Source organism: Microtus ochrogaster, chromosome 8 (genome assembly GCF_000317375.1).
Source record: "Microtus ochrogaster isolate Prairie Vole_2 chromosome 8, MicOch1.0, whole genome shotgun sequence".
NCBI classification, from domain to species: Eukaryota; Metazoa; Chordata; class Mammalia; order Rodentia; family Cricetidae; genus Microtus; species Microtus ochrogaster.
The window spans coordinates 43509705-43524931 of NC_022015.1; the positions used below are offsets into that span (position 1 = coordinate 43509705).

Below are 15227 nucleotides of genomic sequence, written 5' to 3' on the forward strand. Positions count from 1 at the left end.
TGTCTCAGTGTGTGGGTGTACCCCTCGCGGTCCTGAGTTCCTTGCTCATGCTCCCCCTCCTTCTGCTCCTGATTTGGACCTTGAGATTCCTGTCCAGTGCTCCAATGTGGGTCTCTGTCTCCTATAATATTACAGACTATGGTGTTAATAGAAGAAGCAGCAAATGTGTAGCTTTTGGTGAACCTCATGTATTTTGAAGACATATTTAGAAGCCCTCAGGACACTAGATGGGAGACAGAACTTTACCTCTGACCTTCTCTTCCCAGAACAAGCAGGACAGCTTACTGTGACATGGAGCTCTTGCTAGGGCATTCAGGTTTATGTCTAGTGTGGTTACAAATGTGACTGCTGGAGTTAAAACCACAGAAAACTTCCCGGCTCTGCCTCCAAGTTGTGATTCGTGAGCAAATGACTTTCTCATTATTCAGTGTCCTCATGTATGAAGATTCTGATACTGAAAGATCCTAAAACTTGAATCAATGAGAGGATCGAATGAGGCATAAGATTAATGCCTGGGCATGTAACATGCTTGAACAAGATTGTCTATTATTTAAATATGCTTCTGTTCATAGAGACAGTAAGGATTTTTACTGTTCTGCTGGACATGAAAGAAAACATTTCCAGGGAACAACTTAGGGATGGACACATAGGAGTCATACTCGAGGCAAGGTTTTCTTACTAAATCTTGTGTACATCTTTGGACTGCTTTTTTGACCTAGACGAACAGTTATGTATTCCCTGTTTCACTCCCTTCTAGGTTCACAATCCAGCCTGAATGAAGCAATAATGGGCATTACAGCTGCTAAGCTGGTCAAAGTCAAGAGAACACAATGTATTCTTTACATTATGCCCCAGACAGCAAAGAAACTGGTTCCTTTCCTGATGGAGGACACAGAGAATTTACATCATCAATCTGGCAGACCCCGGGCCATGTGAGTTGGTTTGAAGATAATTCTGTCCCACTCTGATCTCTCACTACCGCAGCTCCATAACTTCTCTACACAGCCCATTTCTAAGATAATTGTTTTAAAAAACATAACAGGAACCGTGTGATGTATCTTCTCAAATGCCACAAACGGTTTTTAAAAATTGTTTTCATGGCTTTTTTTTAAATCTGTGCGTGTATATGTGTGTTGATGTGTTTGTACATACAGGTGGCAGTCAAAGGAGACCTCAGATGATGTTTCCATTGAGAACCATCCATTTTCTGGTTTTGCTTGTTTGCTTTTCGAGACAGGATTTGACTGAGGAGGACAGGTTGTCTGGCCAGCCCGGTCCAGGAATCCATCTGTCTTCGGCTCCCCAGAGTTATGATTGCAGACTTGTACTTCTCTACCCAGTTTTAAACAAACATGGGATATGGGGATCAGACTGTCCTTCCAATATTCACATATTTCCTCTCTCTTGCTTTTTTGCTATGTTTTTCATAGTTTTGTTTTTATTTCCATTGACAATGTTTTTCAGAACACCCCATCAAAAGCCACTTATAATTGTTATGAAAACTACTTCTATTTCTGTTATCGTACTTTAAGTATCTGAAATCAGATTATTTTAAAAATATCTACTTGTGTATTGCTAGAAGCCTGCCACCATATTTAGACATTCACAGGGTAAGAATATTGAGTGAGTGAGATGGCTCAGTGGGCAAAGTTAGACCTGAGTTAGATCCCTGGGACCCACATGGTGCGAGGAGAAAACCTACTCTCACAGATTGTCCTCCGATTTCCACATGTGTGACCCAACAATGTGAAAAAAATAGGCAAAAAGAGCAAGAGGGTTTTTTTGTGTGTTGTTCAGTGTGAGGCAGAACAGTACCTGACATATAGAAAGTTCTGATTTTGGAAATGAAAATATAATCACATCTTTTCCCTCTTTTCATTCTGCGCCTCCCTTTCTCCTTCTCAAATTTATGGACTCTTTTTTCTTTAACTGTTATTTTTACAATGTGTGTATAGGCACACACACACACACACAACATATTCAGTCTGTTTAGCATTACTTGTCTGTATATGATTTCATGGCTGACCGATAGATTGGATAACCAATTAGGAGGTTCATCCTAGGGGAACACTCTTTCTCCTGCTCTCAGCATTTGTTAGTTTCCTGTAGTTCTTAGAGGTACAGCCTGGTGAGGTATTTTTACCCTTCCATGTTAGCAGGTCAATTTATGTTGGTTCTTAATAAATTTATGTTTAATCAATGCACCTCACAGAGAAAATATTTTCTAGTTAAGAACGCTTAAGCAAATTGTGATTTTCCCTCCATTGATTTCCAAGGTAGCACAGAGCAGCACTAAAACTGCTGGGCACTTGATGTCCAGATGCTCAGCCCCATGGCCTTCTGGTTCAGGATGCCGGAAGAACTTTGCTCACCCTGTAAAGGGCATTAGAAGCCAGAGATCACCTCCTTATCCAGAGTAGTACTGGGTTAGCTACTCAGGGGACAGTCAGGACAGGAGACCTATTTTTAGAGTTCACAACAGGAAATAGTCTCTGATGGCGGAGTGGCTTGCTCACCATGAGGATGATGAAGGGCATGTTTGTGACCAGAGTCTGTATCCTCTGCTTATGCATCCTGAGAAGAGTTTTTTATCTCATTGTAGGTGTCTTCACACTTTAGTAGACATAGGAGGATCCGTCTATATGCCATGCTGTTGACTATTTGAACTTCTACTTTACCTTGCATTCAATATGGCAGCCAAAGACTCTCAGATATCAGTGTTGAAGATTTCATGATATGAGGGCTGGGAAGAAGGCTTAGTCTATAAAGTGTCTCCCATGCAAGCCTGAAGATTCGAGTTATGATCCCTAGAATGTTCATAAGAACCCAGATGTGATAGTGTGCCTGTTACCCTGGTGCTGATGTAGTAGACTCAAGAAGATAATGGGGGATCACTGGACAGTGATGATCTCCAGGTTAAGTGAGTGTGACTGAGCAAGCCTGAGAAAAGCACCCAACATCTTACACACACACACACACACACACACACACACACACACACACACACACGGTTCCATGATTCTAAAGTTTTTCATTGCTGCTTTTTAGCATGTGCTTTTGAGTACTTATTCTTTATTTGTCTATTTTTCTTATCTGTATGATGTCATTTGCTCTATTTCCTGTGGGAAGGTGGGTCACAGCAATATTGAGAACAGTACTAAGTTCTTAGTGAAGAGTTAATTGTTTTGTTTCACAGTCCTGAATATTTGTAAGATGAAACCTCCCATAATACTAATTTCTGTCTTCTGATAGAATGGCTATTAACTCGTCCCTTCTAAAGAGAGGGGAACGGAGGGGAGTTAAGTTAAGTTAGTTGCCTACCTAACTGCCATAGCTGGCCAGACACTGCCCAGCTTCTGCCTCCCATCACTGCAACACTCACACCTCATAGGAGACTTTTATGAAGACGGACAAATATTTCTCTGTGCATGAAATTCAGGGCTGCTCTTTTTCATTTTTCTTCAACAGCAACCACGAGATGTTTAAACTCTCATCCCTGGATGTCACCCATGCTGCTTTGGTGGATAAATTCTGGCATTTTGGTGGCAATGAGAAGAGCCAGAGATTCATTGAGCGCTGTATCCAGACCTTTCCTAGCTCATGTCTCCTGGGACCTGAAGGGAGCCCTGTCTCCTGGGCTCTGATGGACCAAACTGGAGAAATGCGAATGGCAGGCACTGTGCCTGATTACCGGGCACAAGGTCTCATCTCCCACATCATTCATACACAGACTCTGGTTATGGAAGACCGTGGCTACCCTGTGTATAATCACATGGACAGAGCCAACAAACTCATGCAGAAAATGAGCCATACTCTGCAGCACGTCCCTATGCCCTGTGACTGGAATCAGTGGAATTGTGTGCCTCTGTAACTCAGGTGCTGAACATGTGGCTGTGTTGGATAAGCAACAATAAAGCTGGAGGGGAGAATGGTGCACATAGAGGAAATACAAACTGTAATAAACAATAAAGGAGTGGGCACTGGGCTCTGGGGAAGCAGTGTGAACGGGCAACAGTTTGCCACAGTCCCCGCCCTTATACTGCCTTTCAGATCCAGCAGATGAAGCATGGGCAGATCTCTCCACTGAGCCACCGGCTTTGTTCAGTTTTCTACTCTCTGAATGTCAGTGACACTTCTCTTGAGCAGCACATCCCTATCCTCTTGTGGACTGTTGTCCGCGATCTCTCCTGTCAGGATATGGTGCTGACTTGTGGATAGCTCACACTTTTCTCTCACACTCTTTCCTTTTCTTAGGAGCTAGAGTGCTCTTCATCAAGAGGTGCTTTGGACTGATCACTTCACTGATAGACCTGTGTTTTCTGTTCAATAACCATGATAAATATTTCATAAGTGAATATATGATAGTATATGGTATGGTATCTGCAAGTGCTAAATACTCTTCATTTGCTATTGTACACAGAGCACGGTAAGTGCCTTTCAGTGGTAAAAGGAAGCATCCTTTGACTTAGGAAATTCTAATTAAAACATCATTGAGACAAGAATAGACAGCTGCTTCCTGACATCCGGCCATTGCCTGTAACAGGCCAGTGAGTACAAACTGAAACACAGGCGAGTCTTCTTGTTTCTGAGATGTTGACAGAATTTCTCCAGTGTTTAAACATATTCATATGCCCAGCTATATAAATTTCAGTATAAAAATATTCAGTAGGTTTGAGGTGACACTCCCATTTTTGTGGAAAGTAGATCTTTAATAATTTAGTCCAATATTACTTTGAGAAAGGGAAAGCAATGATAGCGTTTATGCAACTGGAATTGTCATTTTTTATAAAAGATCACATCCACTTTTCTATAAGTCAGTTTTCCTTAATCAGGACTGTCCAACAAAACATTGTTAGCCATTCATGATCTGAATGTGGGGGTATGAACTAAATTACAGTACACGTTAGAAGTCACGAGATGGGACATTTGTTTTGTAATAAATAAGGCAGTGGAGTTACTCCTTAGAAGCCTTTTTAAGATAAACTGTTAGGTCTGCCCTCTATCCCTTCTTCTTAATTCCAGCGAAGATCATTTTTGTTCCAGGAATGTACTTTTTGAGATTCTCCAAACACTCTATCAGGGCATCTCCTCCCCAGGTGATGTCTTTGTTCTTGTTGGCATCTGTGTACGAGGATCCAGCCGCCTGACCCGTCTTCCTCCCAAACAGACTGCTGAGATTTGGTCCAGTCTTATGCTTGCTTCCCTTTTCCACAGTGTGGCACTGGGCTCACTTCTGAACAAAACTCTTCTTGCCTTTCTCAACGTCACCCAGGTGATCAACACCACAACCACTGCTGCCCAAAGACGTGCATCTGGCTCTCTAGCCCAAAGACACACCGGCCTGCACCTATGTACTAGTGTTGGTGGAACTGCATTTGTTCTTGGAAGACTAATTTATAAGAAAATTTATTGTGTATTTTAAATATGTACAACATGAGGTTTTAGAAGAAATAGACAACAACAATGTTTTTTTTATAGTGAATCAATTTCACAAGTCCATCACCTCATATAGAGTTACTATATTTTGATTTGACATTAAGAGCATCTACAATCCCATTTAGTCTGAATCTCATATAAAGTTCATTGCTATTTTGATATTTATGTTATAAATTGATCTCCACATTTTCTTATCAGCATGAGGGAAATTTTGTAATCCTCTGATACACATACTATCTTTCTCACCTTATGCCTAACCTCCGTGACCAGCATTTTGTTCTCTATTTCTGTGTTTTTAAAAATGGTTTTAAGTTACGTATATAAGTGAATCCACGTGTTAGTTTTTCTCTGCCTAGTTTATCTTAGCTGGTATATCAGTCAAGTTCATTCACTTTATAGAAATGGTAAGAACTTGTTCTTGTCAAGGCCAATATTATTACATTGTGATCATACTTTTTATGCCATAGTTTCTTTACCCATTTGTCCATCAACAAACATTTAGGTTATTTCCATATCTTGACAGTTTATGAATTGCCCCACAATGAGTTTGCCTTCATGAAGTAAAGATAGGGTGGTCTTCATTGTATATATGTCCCAAAGAAGTATTTATGGATAAAATGATAGTTCTGTTTTTAAATTTTGTTTAAAGTATTCATACAATTTTTCATAATGGGTGTACCCATCAACAGTACTATTAGCCATACAGAATAGTTCCCCCTTTTCCACACCCATGCCAACAAGGGTGTTTATTCTTTGAGAACTACATTTATATATACAATATAAATTGATCATATATGCCCCCACTGCCTCCCACTGCCTTTACCCCCACTTCAACACATTTTTCTCCCAAGCATCAAAAAAGTTAAGAGACTTGTCCTTTGGAAGAGGAGAGTGGGCACATTCCTTGTCTTTTAACTGGCTGTATGTTTAAGCAAGTGGGCTGAAGAAGACAAAAGAGGAGGGGTCTGCTTCTGTAATTGGGGTAAAGGAGGACCCCTTTCCTCTGTTGTAGTCAGCCTTTGTGATTTATGCAATCCGTGCGTTTACCCTGTTAATGGTATCAAAACAGTTCAACTGAGTTATGTTATGGATAAATTCAAGGTTAATCACAATGACTTCAAACCCCAAGTGATGGGAAGGGGAATTAATGTGCCAAGGAAATACAAAATCTTGTTGGAAGAGGGGGCTGCTTGTTGGTTTCTGGCCGCCTCCAGCTTAGCCCCAAAATAATCACACAGAAACCGTATTATTTAAATCACTGCTTGGCCCATTAGCTCTAGCTTCTTATTGGCTAACACTTACATATTAATTTAACCCATTTCCATTAACCTGTGCATCACCACAAGGTCGCGGCCTACCAGCAAAGTTTCAGCACATCTGTCTCTGGTGGTGGCTCCATGGCTTATCCCTGTCTCAGCTCTTCTTTCTCCCAGCATTCAGTTCTGTCTCCCCAGCCTACCTAAACTCTGCCCTGCTATAGGTTCAAAGCAGTTTCTTTACTCATTAATGGTATTTAAGCATAAAGAGGGAAATCCCACATCAGAATCCTAAAATGAGACAGAGAAAAATATGTGCAGACTTGCACAGTGCCAGTCGATTGACTAAAGGAACACACAAGCTCTTTTGACTCTCTGTGTAGGTAATAGCTACTTGCTTCTCTGGTTCTCCAGTTTGAGCTTCTCTTCTTTCCTTAGCAGAACTCATGACTAGCTGGGAAAATGGTACTGATTCCAAGAACCTGGAGACTGTCAAACTTCCTCCCTTAGTTGTCTCGTATAGAGAAGTTGGGACTGAGAATAACTTCCCAATGAACCTTGTCTGTCCTTAGAAAGGTGGATCAAATGTTAATAAGGGTTGTCAGTTTAGAAAGGAAAGCCTCTGCCACCAGGAAAATGAAAATCAAAATTGCATCAAGATTCCTTCTCACTCCAGTCAAAATGTCTAGCCTTAAGAACTCAGACAGAAAATGCTGGCAGCAGTGAAGCAGAGAAGGAACCCTTAGACATTGCTGGTGGCAATGCAAACTAGTGCAGCCACTGTAGAACTCAATGGGATGTTATAGAAAGAAATTAAAAGCACCAGGTGTTTCATCCATACTAAGGCCATAACCAGAGAGTGAAAGCTTACGACAGAGATGTCCGGATGCCTGTGATTCACTACTTCTTTATAATAGCCAAGGTATGAATCAGAGTAGGCAGCCATCAGTGGATGACGGATGGAAGAAATGTGTTATACACACACACACAGCAGAGCATTGTTTAGTGACAAAGAAGAATGAAATTGCATTACAGGACAATGTACGGAACCGAATGGGATCATCAGTGGAACAGGCAGGCTCACCTAGATAAGCATCACATATTTTCTGTCATGTGAATGACAGAGTAAAAAAAGAGGTATTCTAAGAGATTTAGAAGAGAAAAGAGGGTAAAGTGAGAGGAGATAAGGAAGGGTTATAGGGGAGGCAGATACAGCATATCATTTACTACTATGGAAAGTCAACATATATCCTATACATTATGACAATAGCATAACACAGCCCTTTCGTGGAATTTATAAAAGAATAAAAGGTCTCTGTTCTTTTTCTAGCTTCACCACAGTAGCCACCAGTTTCTGTTTCCATAAAAGTGAGGTTAAGAGTTCTCTTCAATGACTTTCTGTCTAGACTATTTCTTTGTGGGGAAAGTGGGGGAGACAGACGCCACAGAAGTCTTCTATGTCCCTCATTCTCAACTATAAGTCTGCAGTCATAGATACCACTGCAGCAGAAGCTTCCTTGACATTTACAAAAAGTGGCAGCACGGATCATGAACTTACACATGGGTTTCTGGAAATAGCACAGGTATCATAGACATCCACATGGCCTCCAGCATCCATCAGCATGGACCACGAACCTCAGCATGGTGTCTGGCAGCAGTTAAGATCACAGACGTTACTACAATCCTTGGCTACAGTCTGGACCCCTGGCACCATTATGGTCCTTGACCACAGCACAGGTCATGGACATTGGCGTGGCCTCCAGTGGCAACACAGGCCACAGACATCAGCATGACTTCAGGCAGCAGCACAGACCTTGGACATAAATATGGCCTCCTGAGGGAGCACAGACCAAGAACACGAAATGGTCTCCAGCAGCAGAAAAAGACTATGAAGAAAGGGATTTGTATTGCTCTAACACTGCAGGAAAGTCATTTTCTTTTGTGTTATACATTTTAAAAAAGATATGATATTAAGCTCTATAAATCAAACTTCCTGCCTTGTGCTGTTGGTGATATTTGATGGTAAGAATGGGGAGGAAGAGGATATTGCTTACCTAAATGTCGCTTCCCACTCTGCTGGCCTATTATACCTTTGTTTGGCATACTAATGGTAAATGGGGTGAAGAACAAGGTAATGTTTACAAGAGAGAAGTTCAGAGAGCAAATGTTAGCCTCATCTTGCAGAGCCAGTTCCTACAGCCTGAGACCAGTGAACGAGGGAAGGATTGGATTTCACTAGAGCTAACAACAAGAAGGTTTTGTAAACGTGCCAAGTGCAAGGTTCACATTTCCAGCCCCAGCTCAGTTAATTTTTGCAAGAGGCACATCAACGTTCACTCACTCTTCAGATTCCCACTGAGCCTGCTGCCTCGGAAGGGTCTTTCGCCTCCCAGAAGTCCACTTTTACAACTACTTCCCGTGGAGACAGCTTTCTAGGTGAGGATGTGTCTCAGAGCAGTAGATCTGTGGGATGAAAGGGTCTGGAAGCCAAATGAACAACACAGGAACTGTAGGTCATAAAATGGTTTTGTGGGATGCATAAGTGATGAGTGGGTTTTAACTGTTTATTAAAATTATCTATCTATCTATCTATCTATCTATCTATCTCTTTCTTTTTCTTCTTCTTCTTCTTCATCATCATCATCATCATCATCATCATCATCATCATCATCATCATCATCATCTCTTTCTATATCTATTAATTTATATTGGGAGCATGTGTACCACAGCCCTTTTGTGAAGGGCAGTAGATAACTTTGAAGAGCTGATTTTCTCCTTTCACCTTTATGTGGGTTTTGGAGATCAAACTCTGGTCAACAAGCTTGTGTTGTAAGTACCTCTGCCTGCTGAGTCATCTCCCTAGCTCATGGTATCAGCTGTGCTCATAGAGCATCCAAACAAACAAAATTCTCCATACCTATTGACATAATGGACTATGTTAATTGCTTCAGTCTGGCAGCATACACACATACATGGCACCCAAAAATTTAACATAAAGCTATGCACTGTGTGTATTTTCTACAAAATTTCATGGTATACCTTAAATATATAAAGCAACATGGTTTGTAAAAAGTCATTATTGCTTTTTAACATTTTCCTCCTCTCAATTAAATGATATCAAAATGATCATACTGAGTGACTCTCAATATGTACCAAAAATACCTAAAGAAAAAATAGTAATGTCATTTGATGAAACATATAGCATGCATGAATTCTGTAAAAGGTAGTTTGTCAAGTATAATGAAAAATCCTTAGATATTTCTTCTATGCAGTAATGAGGAAGTGTTTTATGGTTTTTAGAAGTGGGTGAATATAGAATCTACTGTGTGGAGGTACTGCACTGCTGTTCTCAATCTTTCCAGTTGTATTACAGAGTACTTAGGTTTCTCTGTACACTACTGGTAAGAGGGTAGCAAGAATACACCCCACGGTGATATCACTTAATCAGATAGCAAGAAAAATGTATTCTCAAGATTGCATCTGAAGACTAGTTTTGAATTTACCTACGTTTTCTTTTAAACTCATCCTTTGCATGTTACTTAGAAGCTATTTTGTGCCCTATATATTCTGATTGTACTTTTAATAGTAATATTATGCCCACATTCCACAATTCTATACCTTTATTCACTGTATATCATGCCTGTAGGTATGGTGTTAATGTTTGAGAGTTACCATATTTGCTAGATTGGATTTTACATTTTTTTCCCTAGTCATTAACATTGAAGTTCTATTTAGCACATACCTGTGTTTGTATAGCTTTAAAAAATTCTGTTCTGTTGTTTTAAACTGCTTTCATCAGATTAATTTCTATTCCTGGCATGGCAGGGTCAGCAACTCCAGAGTTCAATTAGAAGTTGCTCAGTGCTACTCAAGAATTTGCTTAGAGAGGAAACTATGGAAGAAAGGCAAAAACAACAACAGGCTAAAAATAGCAGCTGGAATGTGACTTGGCTTTAAAGTTTTGTCATTTATATCTAAAAATTTCAAAGTATTTTACAATGAAACATTTTCATCAAGATATTCATTGTTAACTCACATGAGGAGAAAGAAGAGGAGGAGAAACATTATCAAGAAAATAAATAGCACAGTTGAATATTGTTTATATGACCAACTCTCTGCCAAATCACGTTGAATGTTAGTCAATCTAATTTTAGCCCCACAAACATTCTATGAGCCCAATGATGCTATCATCCCATCTACCTTTTAAGAAACCAAAGCACAGAGGCTAAGCAACTTCCTGAGTAACACCACTACTGGAGATGCCAGGAGATACAACAGCACACTGGAAACTCTAAAGAATAAAATGCACTTGTTCATGTAATTTGAATCCAATGGTGAGATGAGAAACTGAGAAGGTAAGAGAGAGACTCCTGTGTTCCTCCTGCAAGTCTGGTGCTTCCTTAGGGCTGGTGAGGATGTTAGTGAATGGAAGATTTGGCTAATCATACAGAACTGGCTACTGTTGTTTCTGTCATTAATGAATGTCCATTTACTATTTCTCTAGGCTAAAGTGTCCTCATGGCTGTCACACTGCAAGGTGCACAAATGCTGCAGATACTGGAGAGATCATTGAGGAAGTATCTTCCTGAATCTTTAAAGGTGATCTCAGAAAATGTGAAGGTCAACAAGGAGAAAGTGGAAGTGAAAAAGAGTCTGACATTTATGCTTTACTGTTTGTGTGTGCACGCACGTGTGGTGTGTGTGAATGTGTTTGGTGTGATTGATGTGTGTGTAGTGTGTACATGCATGAATAGAATATGTGCATGCATGAAGAGCTCAAGATTGATGTTCAGTGTCTTCCTTGATCACTTTTCACCTTATATGTTAGGACAGGGTTTCTTGGTGAACCTGGAGCTGACCAATTCCATTAGTATAGATAGTCAGGTTGTTCAGGAAATTCCCCTGACTATTCCTTCCAAGCATTGGGATTACAAGGAGGATGTCAGCACTATTAGGTACTGTGTGGGTACTGGCAATGAGAACTTTGAACTGGAGTTTATATGTGGAGTTTATGGTGTGGTAAGTGCTTTATCCATTGATCCATCTTCCTAGATCCTATGCAATATTATTTTGAGCCAATACATATTTCATATTTTTCCAATTTAATTTACATAACTTTTTTCAATATATTGCCACTATATCTGTGTCATTAGTTAAGAATATGGAGATATAGTCAGGTGAGGTAGTGCATACCTTTAATCTCTGCACTTGGAAGCCAATAGGCAGGTGATTCTCTGTGAGTTCGAGGCCATTCTATCTACACACGCGTTCTGGGCCAGCCAGGGATACGTAGTGTGAGACTCGACCATCATAAAAAGACTGTGGTGATATAAAGAAGTAATTTAAACATTATGGTAAGCAAGACTTCTCGAGAGACAGGTGCTTGCCTGCAATCCTGACAGCCTGGGTCTGATCTCCAGATCCCACTTGGTGACAGAAAAGAACTAAGTCCTAAGAGTTACCATCTGACCTCCACACACACGCTGTGACTCATGGATGCCCCACAAATAAAATATATAAATAAAATGCAAGAATATGTGGGGTATCTATTTCTTCATATCTCAAAGGCATTGCAGCACAGTCATGTGCACAGATGGACTTTGCCCTCTGCTGACTGATAAAGTTTTTCTGTTGCTTCTTTTCAAGAATCATTCCTTTGCAGCTCTTGAGATTCCCTGGGGTTTTCCTTCACATGTAGTTGAGGGTACCTATTAATGTTTAATTTGTTCATTCCAGAAGAATGCTTGCCACATGAAAATTAAACCATCCGGGTCTGTTGCTCTGAACTTAACGCATATCAGAATATTTTGAACTTGGCTTCCATTTTTTTCTCCACAAACCCAGTGCAACTGAGTAGAGACCTTAGAGCTGACTAAACTATGTCAATAGATATAAATGTTTACATGTGAGCTGTATAAAAGCAGCCCTAATGGTGGATTCAGATGCTTGATATTTTTATCAAATGAAGTGAGGTCCACTCCAGTGGAGCTTAAGTATAACCATGTTTGTGTGTGCTGTGTATGTGTGTTTGTGTGTATGGTTTATGTGTGTATATATGTATGCAAGTGTTTATGTTTTCTGTGTGATCTGTGTGTGCTTGTGGTGGTGTATGTATGGACGTATGTATGGATGTATTTATGTGGAGTTTTTCTGTCCTGACTGCTTGGTTACAAATAAACACACTGAGGCTTACATTAATTATAAATGCTTAACCTATAGCTCAGTTTTATTACTATCTTTTCAACTTAACTCATTTCTATTCATCTTTGTGCTGCACTGAGGCTTGTAACTATTACCTCTATCTCATTTTGTGTGTCCAATTACTTCTGCATCCGGCTGGTGACTCCTCTGACTCCACCCTTCCCCCTTCCCAGAATTCTCTTAGTCTGGCTCTCTTGTTCAATCTAATACTCCTCAGCTATTGGTCAATCATCTTTTTATTAGCCAATGAGAGTAATATGTATTCATTGTGTACAAAGATTACTCTATAACATATATGCGAATATGCATGTATTTGTATATGTATTTCTGTGCGTTTGTGTGTTTGTGTGAGTAGTTGTATGTGTGTAAAATAGTTCATGTGTATTTCACCTGTTTGTATATTTTTGTGTGTGTTTGTGCTCATCTTTGTGTGTGAGTAGATGAATGTTTGTGCTTGTGTGATTGCATGTGTGTGGCTTAGAGAAAAAATAGTTCCAGATTTCTGTCACTCTATAAGGCATTTTGTACAAAATTATTTAAGACAAAATGAGTAGATTTGGTTCTTACTTTCTCTTATATTTTTGGTTGTGAGCCTAGCCTTTAACGGCTGAGCCATCTCTCCAGCCCTCAGTTATTACTTTCTCTAGCAGATTTTCTACTCCCTTTTATAAAGAAGAAAAATATTATCATTCTATTATTTATAGACTGTTTTGTTTTATTTAATAATAAAAGGCTAATGGGGGGAACCAGTCATTATTTACTACCCAAATAAATCCGTTTCAAATCAAACTAAAATGAAAAAAACCACATTTTAGTAAAGTTCACTGATAAGAGCCAAGACCTTCTATGTTCCCTAGAAATCCACAGGTGTCAAGAAATCTCTCAGGGAGAAAGTAAACTTAAATTTTTCTCGGAAATTACATCATTTGATACATTATTTTTTTCATGAGTTATTTTTATGTTGAACAACTATTTTTAGAAATTCTAAAGGCTAAAAGCTATTTTTACATGCTCACTGATAATAGAATATTAAAATGTAATCTCTCTATTCCTTATGTTAAAGGTGAATGTCAAGCATTTTGAGAACAATCTTGGTGTTTCTCAGTGGTTTTGTTGAGCCCATGGAGTGAGATGAGGTCACTCTCTAGCTTTTAAAAGGGAATACTTAACTCTTTAGTCATACACTAACACACACACACATTTTCTCCCAAGAGAAGTCTGGAATATCCTTAAAGAAAAGAGTAGTGAATGAGATTGTTTGTCCTAGATTCTTCCTTGGCTCTTTGTTATCACCAACTGTCACAATTTCACAGGAATGTCTCTGTCCAGACCACACAAGGTGCTTTTTGATTCATCTTAGTAAACTAACCGTCTCAATTCCTTTCAGGTTTATGGGACTGTCTTTCACATGAACCATGGAAACCCATTCAACCTAAAAGCTGTAGTTGACAAGTGGCCTGATTTTAACACAGTGGTTGTTCGTCCTCAGGAACAGGTAAGGAACCAGACGTGAACAAATATGCTTATATGATTATTCATGTAGAATCTAAAAAAATCTTTTCCCAGATTACATGCTTTAGGAGGCCACTTCTTTGTTCCCAGTTACCCAGACCACAAAATAATCACACAGAAACTATATGATTTAAATCACTGCTTGGCCAATCACTTAAGCATATTGCTAGCTAGCTCTTTTATCTTTGGTTAACCCATTTTATTATTTTATATTTTATTATGAGGCTTGTGGCCTACCAGCAAGGTTCCAGCTGGCAGCTCTCATCTTTCCCCTCTGCCGGATCCATGGCATTTCGCTGACTCCTCCTTCTTCCTCCCAGCATTCAGTTTAGTTTTCCCCATCTGTCTCTATTCTGCCCTGTCAAGCCCAAGACAGCTTCTTTATTAACAAATGGTAACCACATCATAAAAAGGGAAATCCCACATCACTTCACCTTTTCTGTCTAAATAAAAAGGAAGGTTTTAGTTTTAACATAGTAAAATTACATATAACAAAACAGGTGTCAAACAAGAATTACATATACAATATTTATATTTACTTTATCTTTTATCATAACTAAGGAAAACTGTAACTATCTATTCTTCAACTCCATCAAAGACTCCAGAAGTTTATAAAATTACCTAAGTTAACAGGAAGTGCATTGTAAGCAACTTCCAAAACTAGAATTTAAAGAGACGTTTCACTGCCTAGACATTCACCCTAAGTTCTTCTGTACCATTGGGGCATCCATCTTCAGCCTATAGGCCCATAGTATCTGGCAGACTTTTCCATGAAGCAGGAAATTTCAAAGACAGTTTTGCCTATATTGGCAGTTTGTCAGT

At 39.5% G+C, this 15227-nt stretch overlaps 2 protein-coding genes and 1 pseudogene across 2 annotated transcripts in view; 2 read left to right on the top strand and 1 right to left on the bottom strand.

The window, feature by feature from the left end:
• Positions 1–3938, top strand: part of LOC101984174 (glycine N-acyltransferase-like protein) — a 24877-nt gene extending 20939 nt beyond the window's left edge. Inside the window, exons 5-6 of the mRNA XM_005351990.3 lie at positions 758–932; positions 3469–3938. Coding sequence (XP_005352047.1) covers positions 758–932; positions 3469–3871 — 578 coding nt within the window. The 3' untranslated portion in view covers positions 3872–3938. The remainder of the gene's footprint in view (positions 1–757; positions 933–3468) is intronic.
• A 311-nt stretch (positions 3939–4249) lies between these two features.
• On the bottom strand, positions 4250–8310 carry LOC102002003 (annotated as a pseudogene).
• The window catches only part of LOC101984651 (glycine N-acyltransferase), a 15068-nt gene continuing 6813 nt past the window's right edge, over positions 6973–15227 (top strand). Inside the window, exons 1-3 of the mRNA XM_005351992.3 lie at positions 6973–9128; positions 11197–11291; positions 14281–14388. Of these exons, the coding sequence (XP_005352049.1) occupies positions 11211–11291; positions 14281–14388 (189 nt within the window). The 5' untranslated portion in view covers positions 6973–9128; positions 11197–11210. The remainder of the gene's footprint in view (positions 9129–11196; positions 11292–14280; positions 14389–15227) is intronic.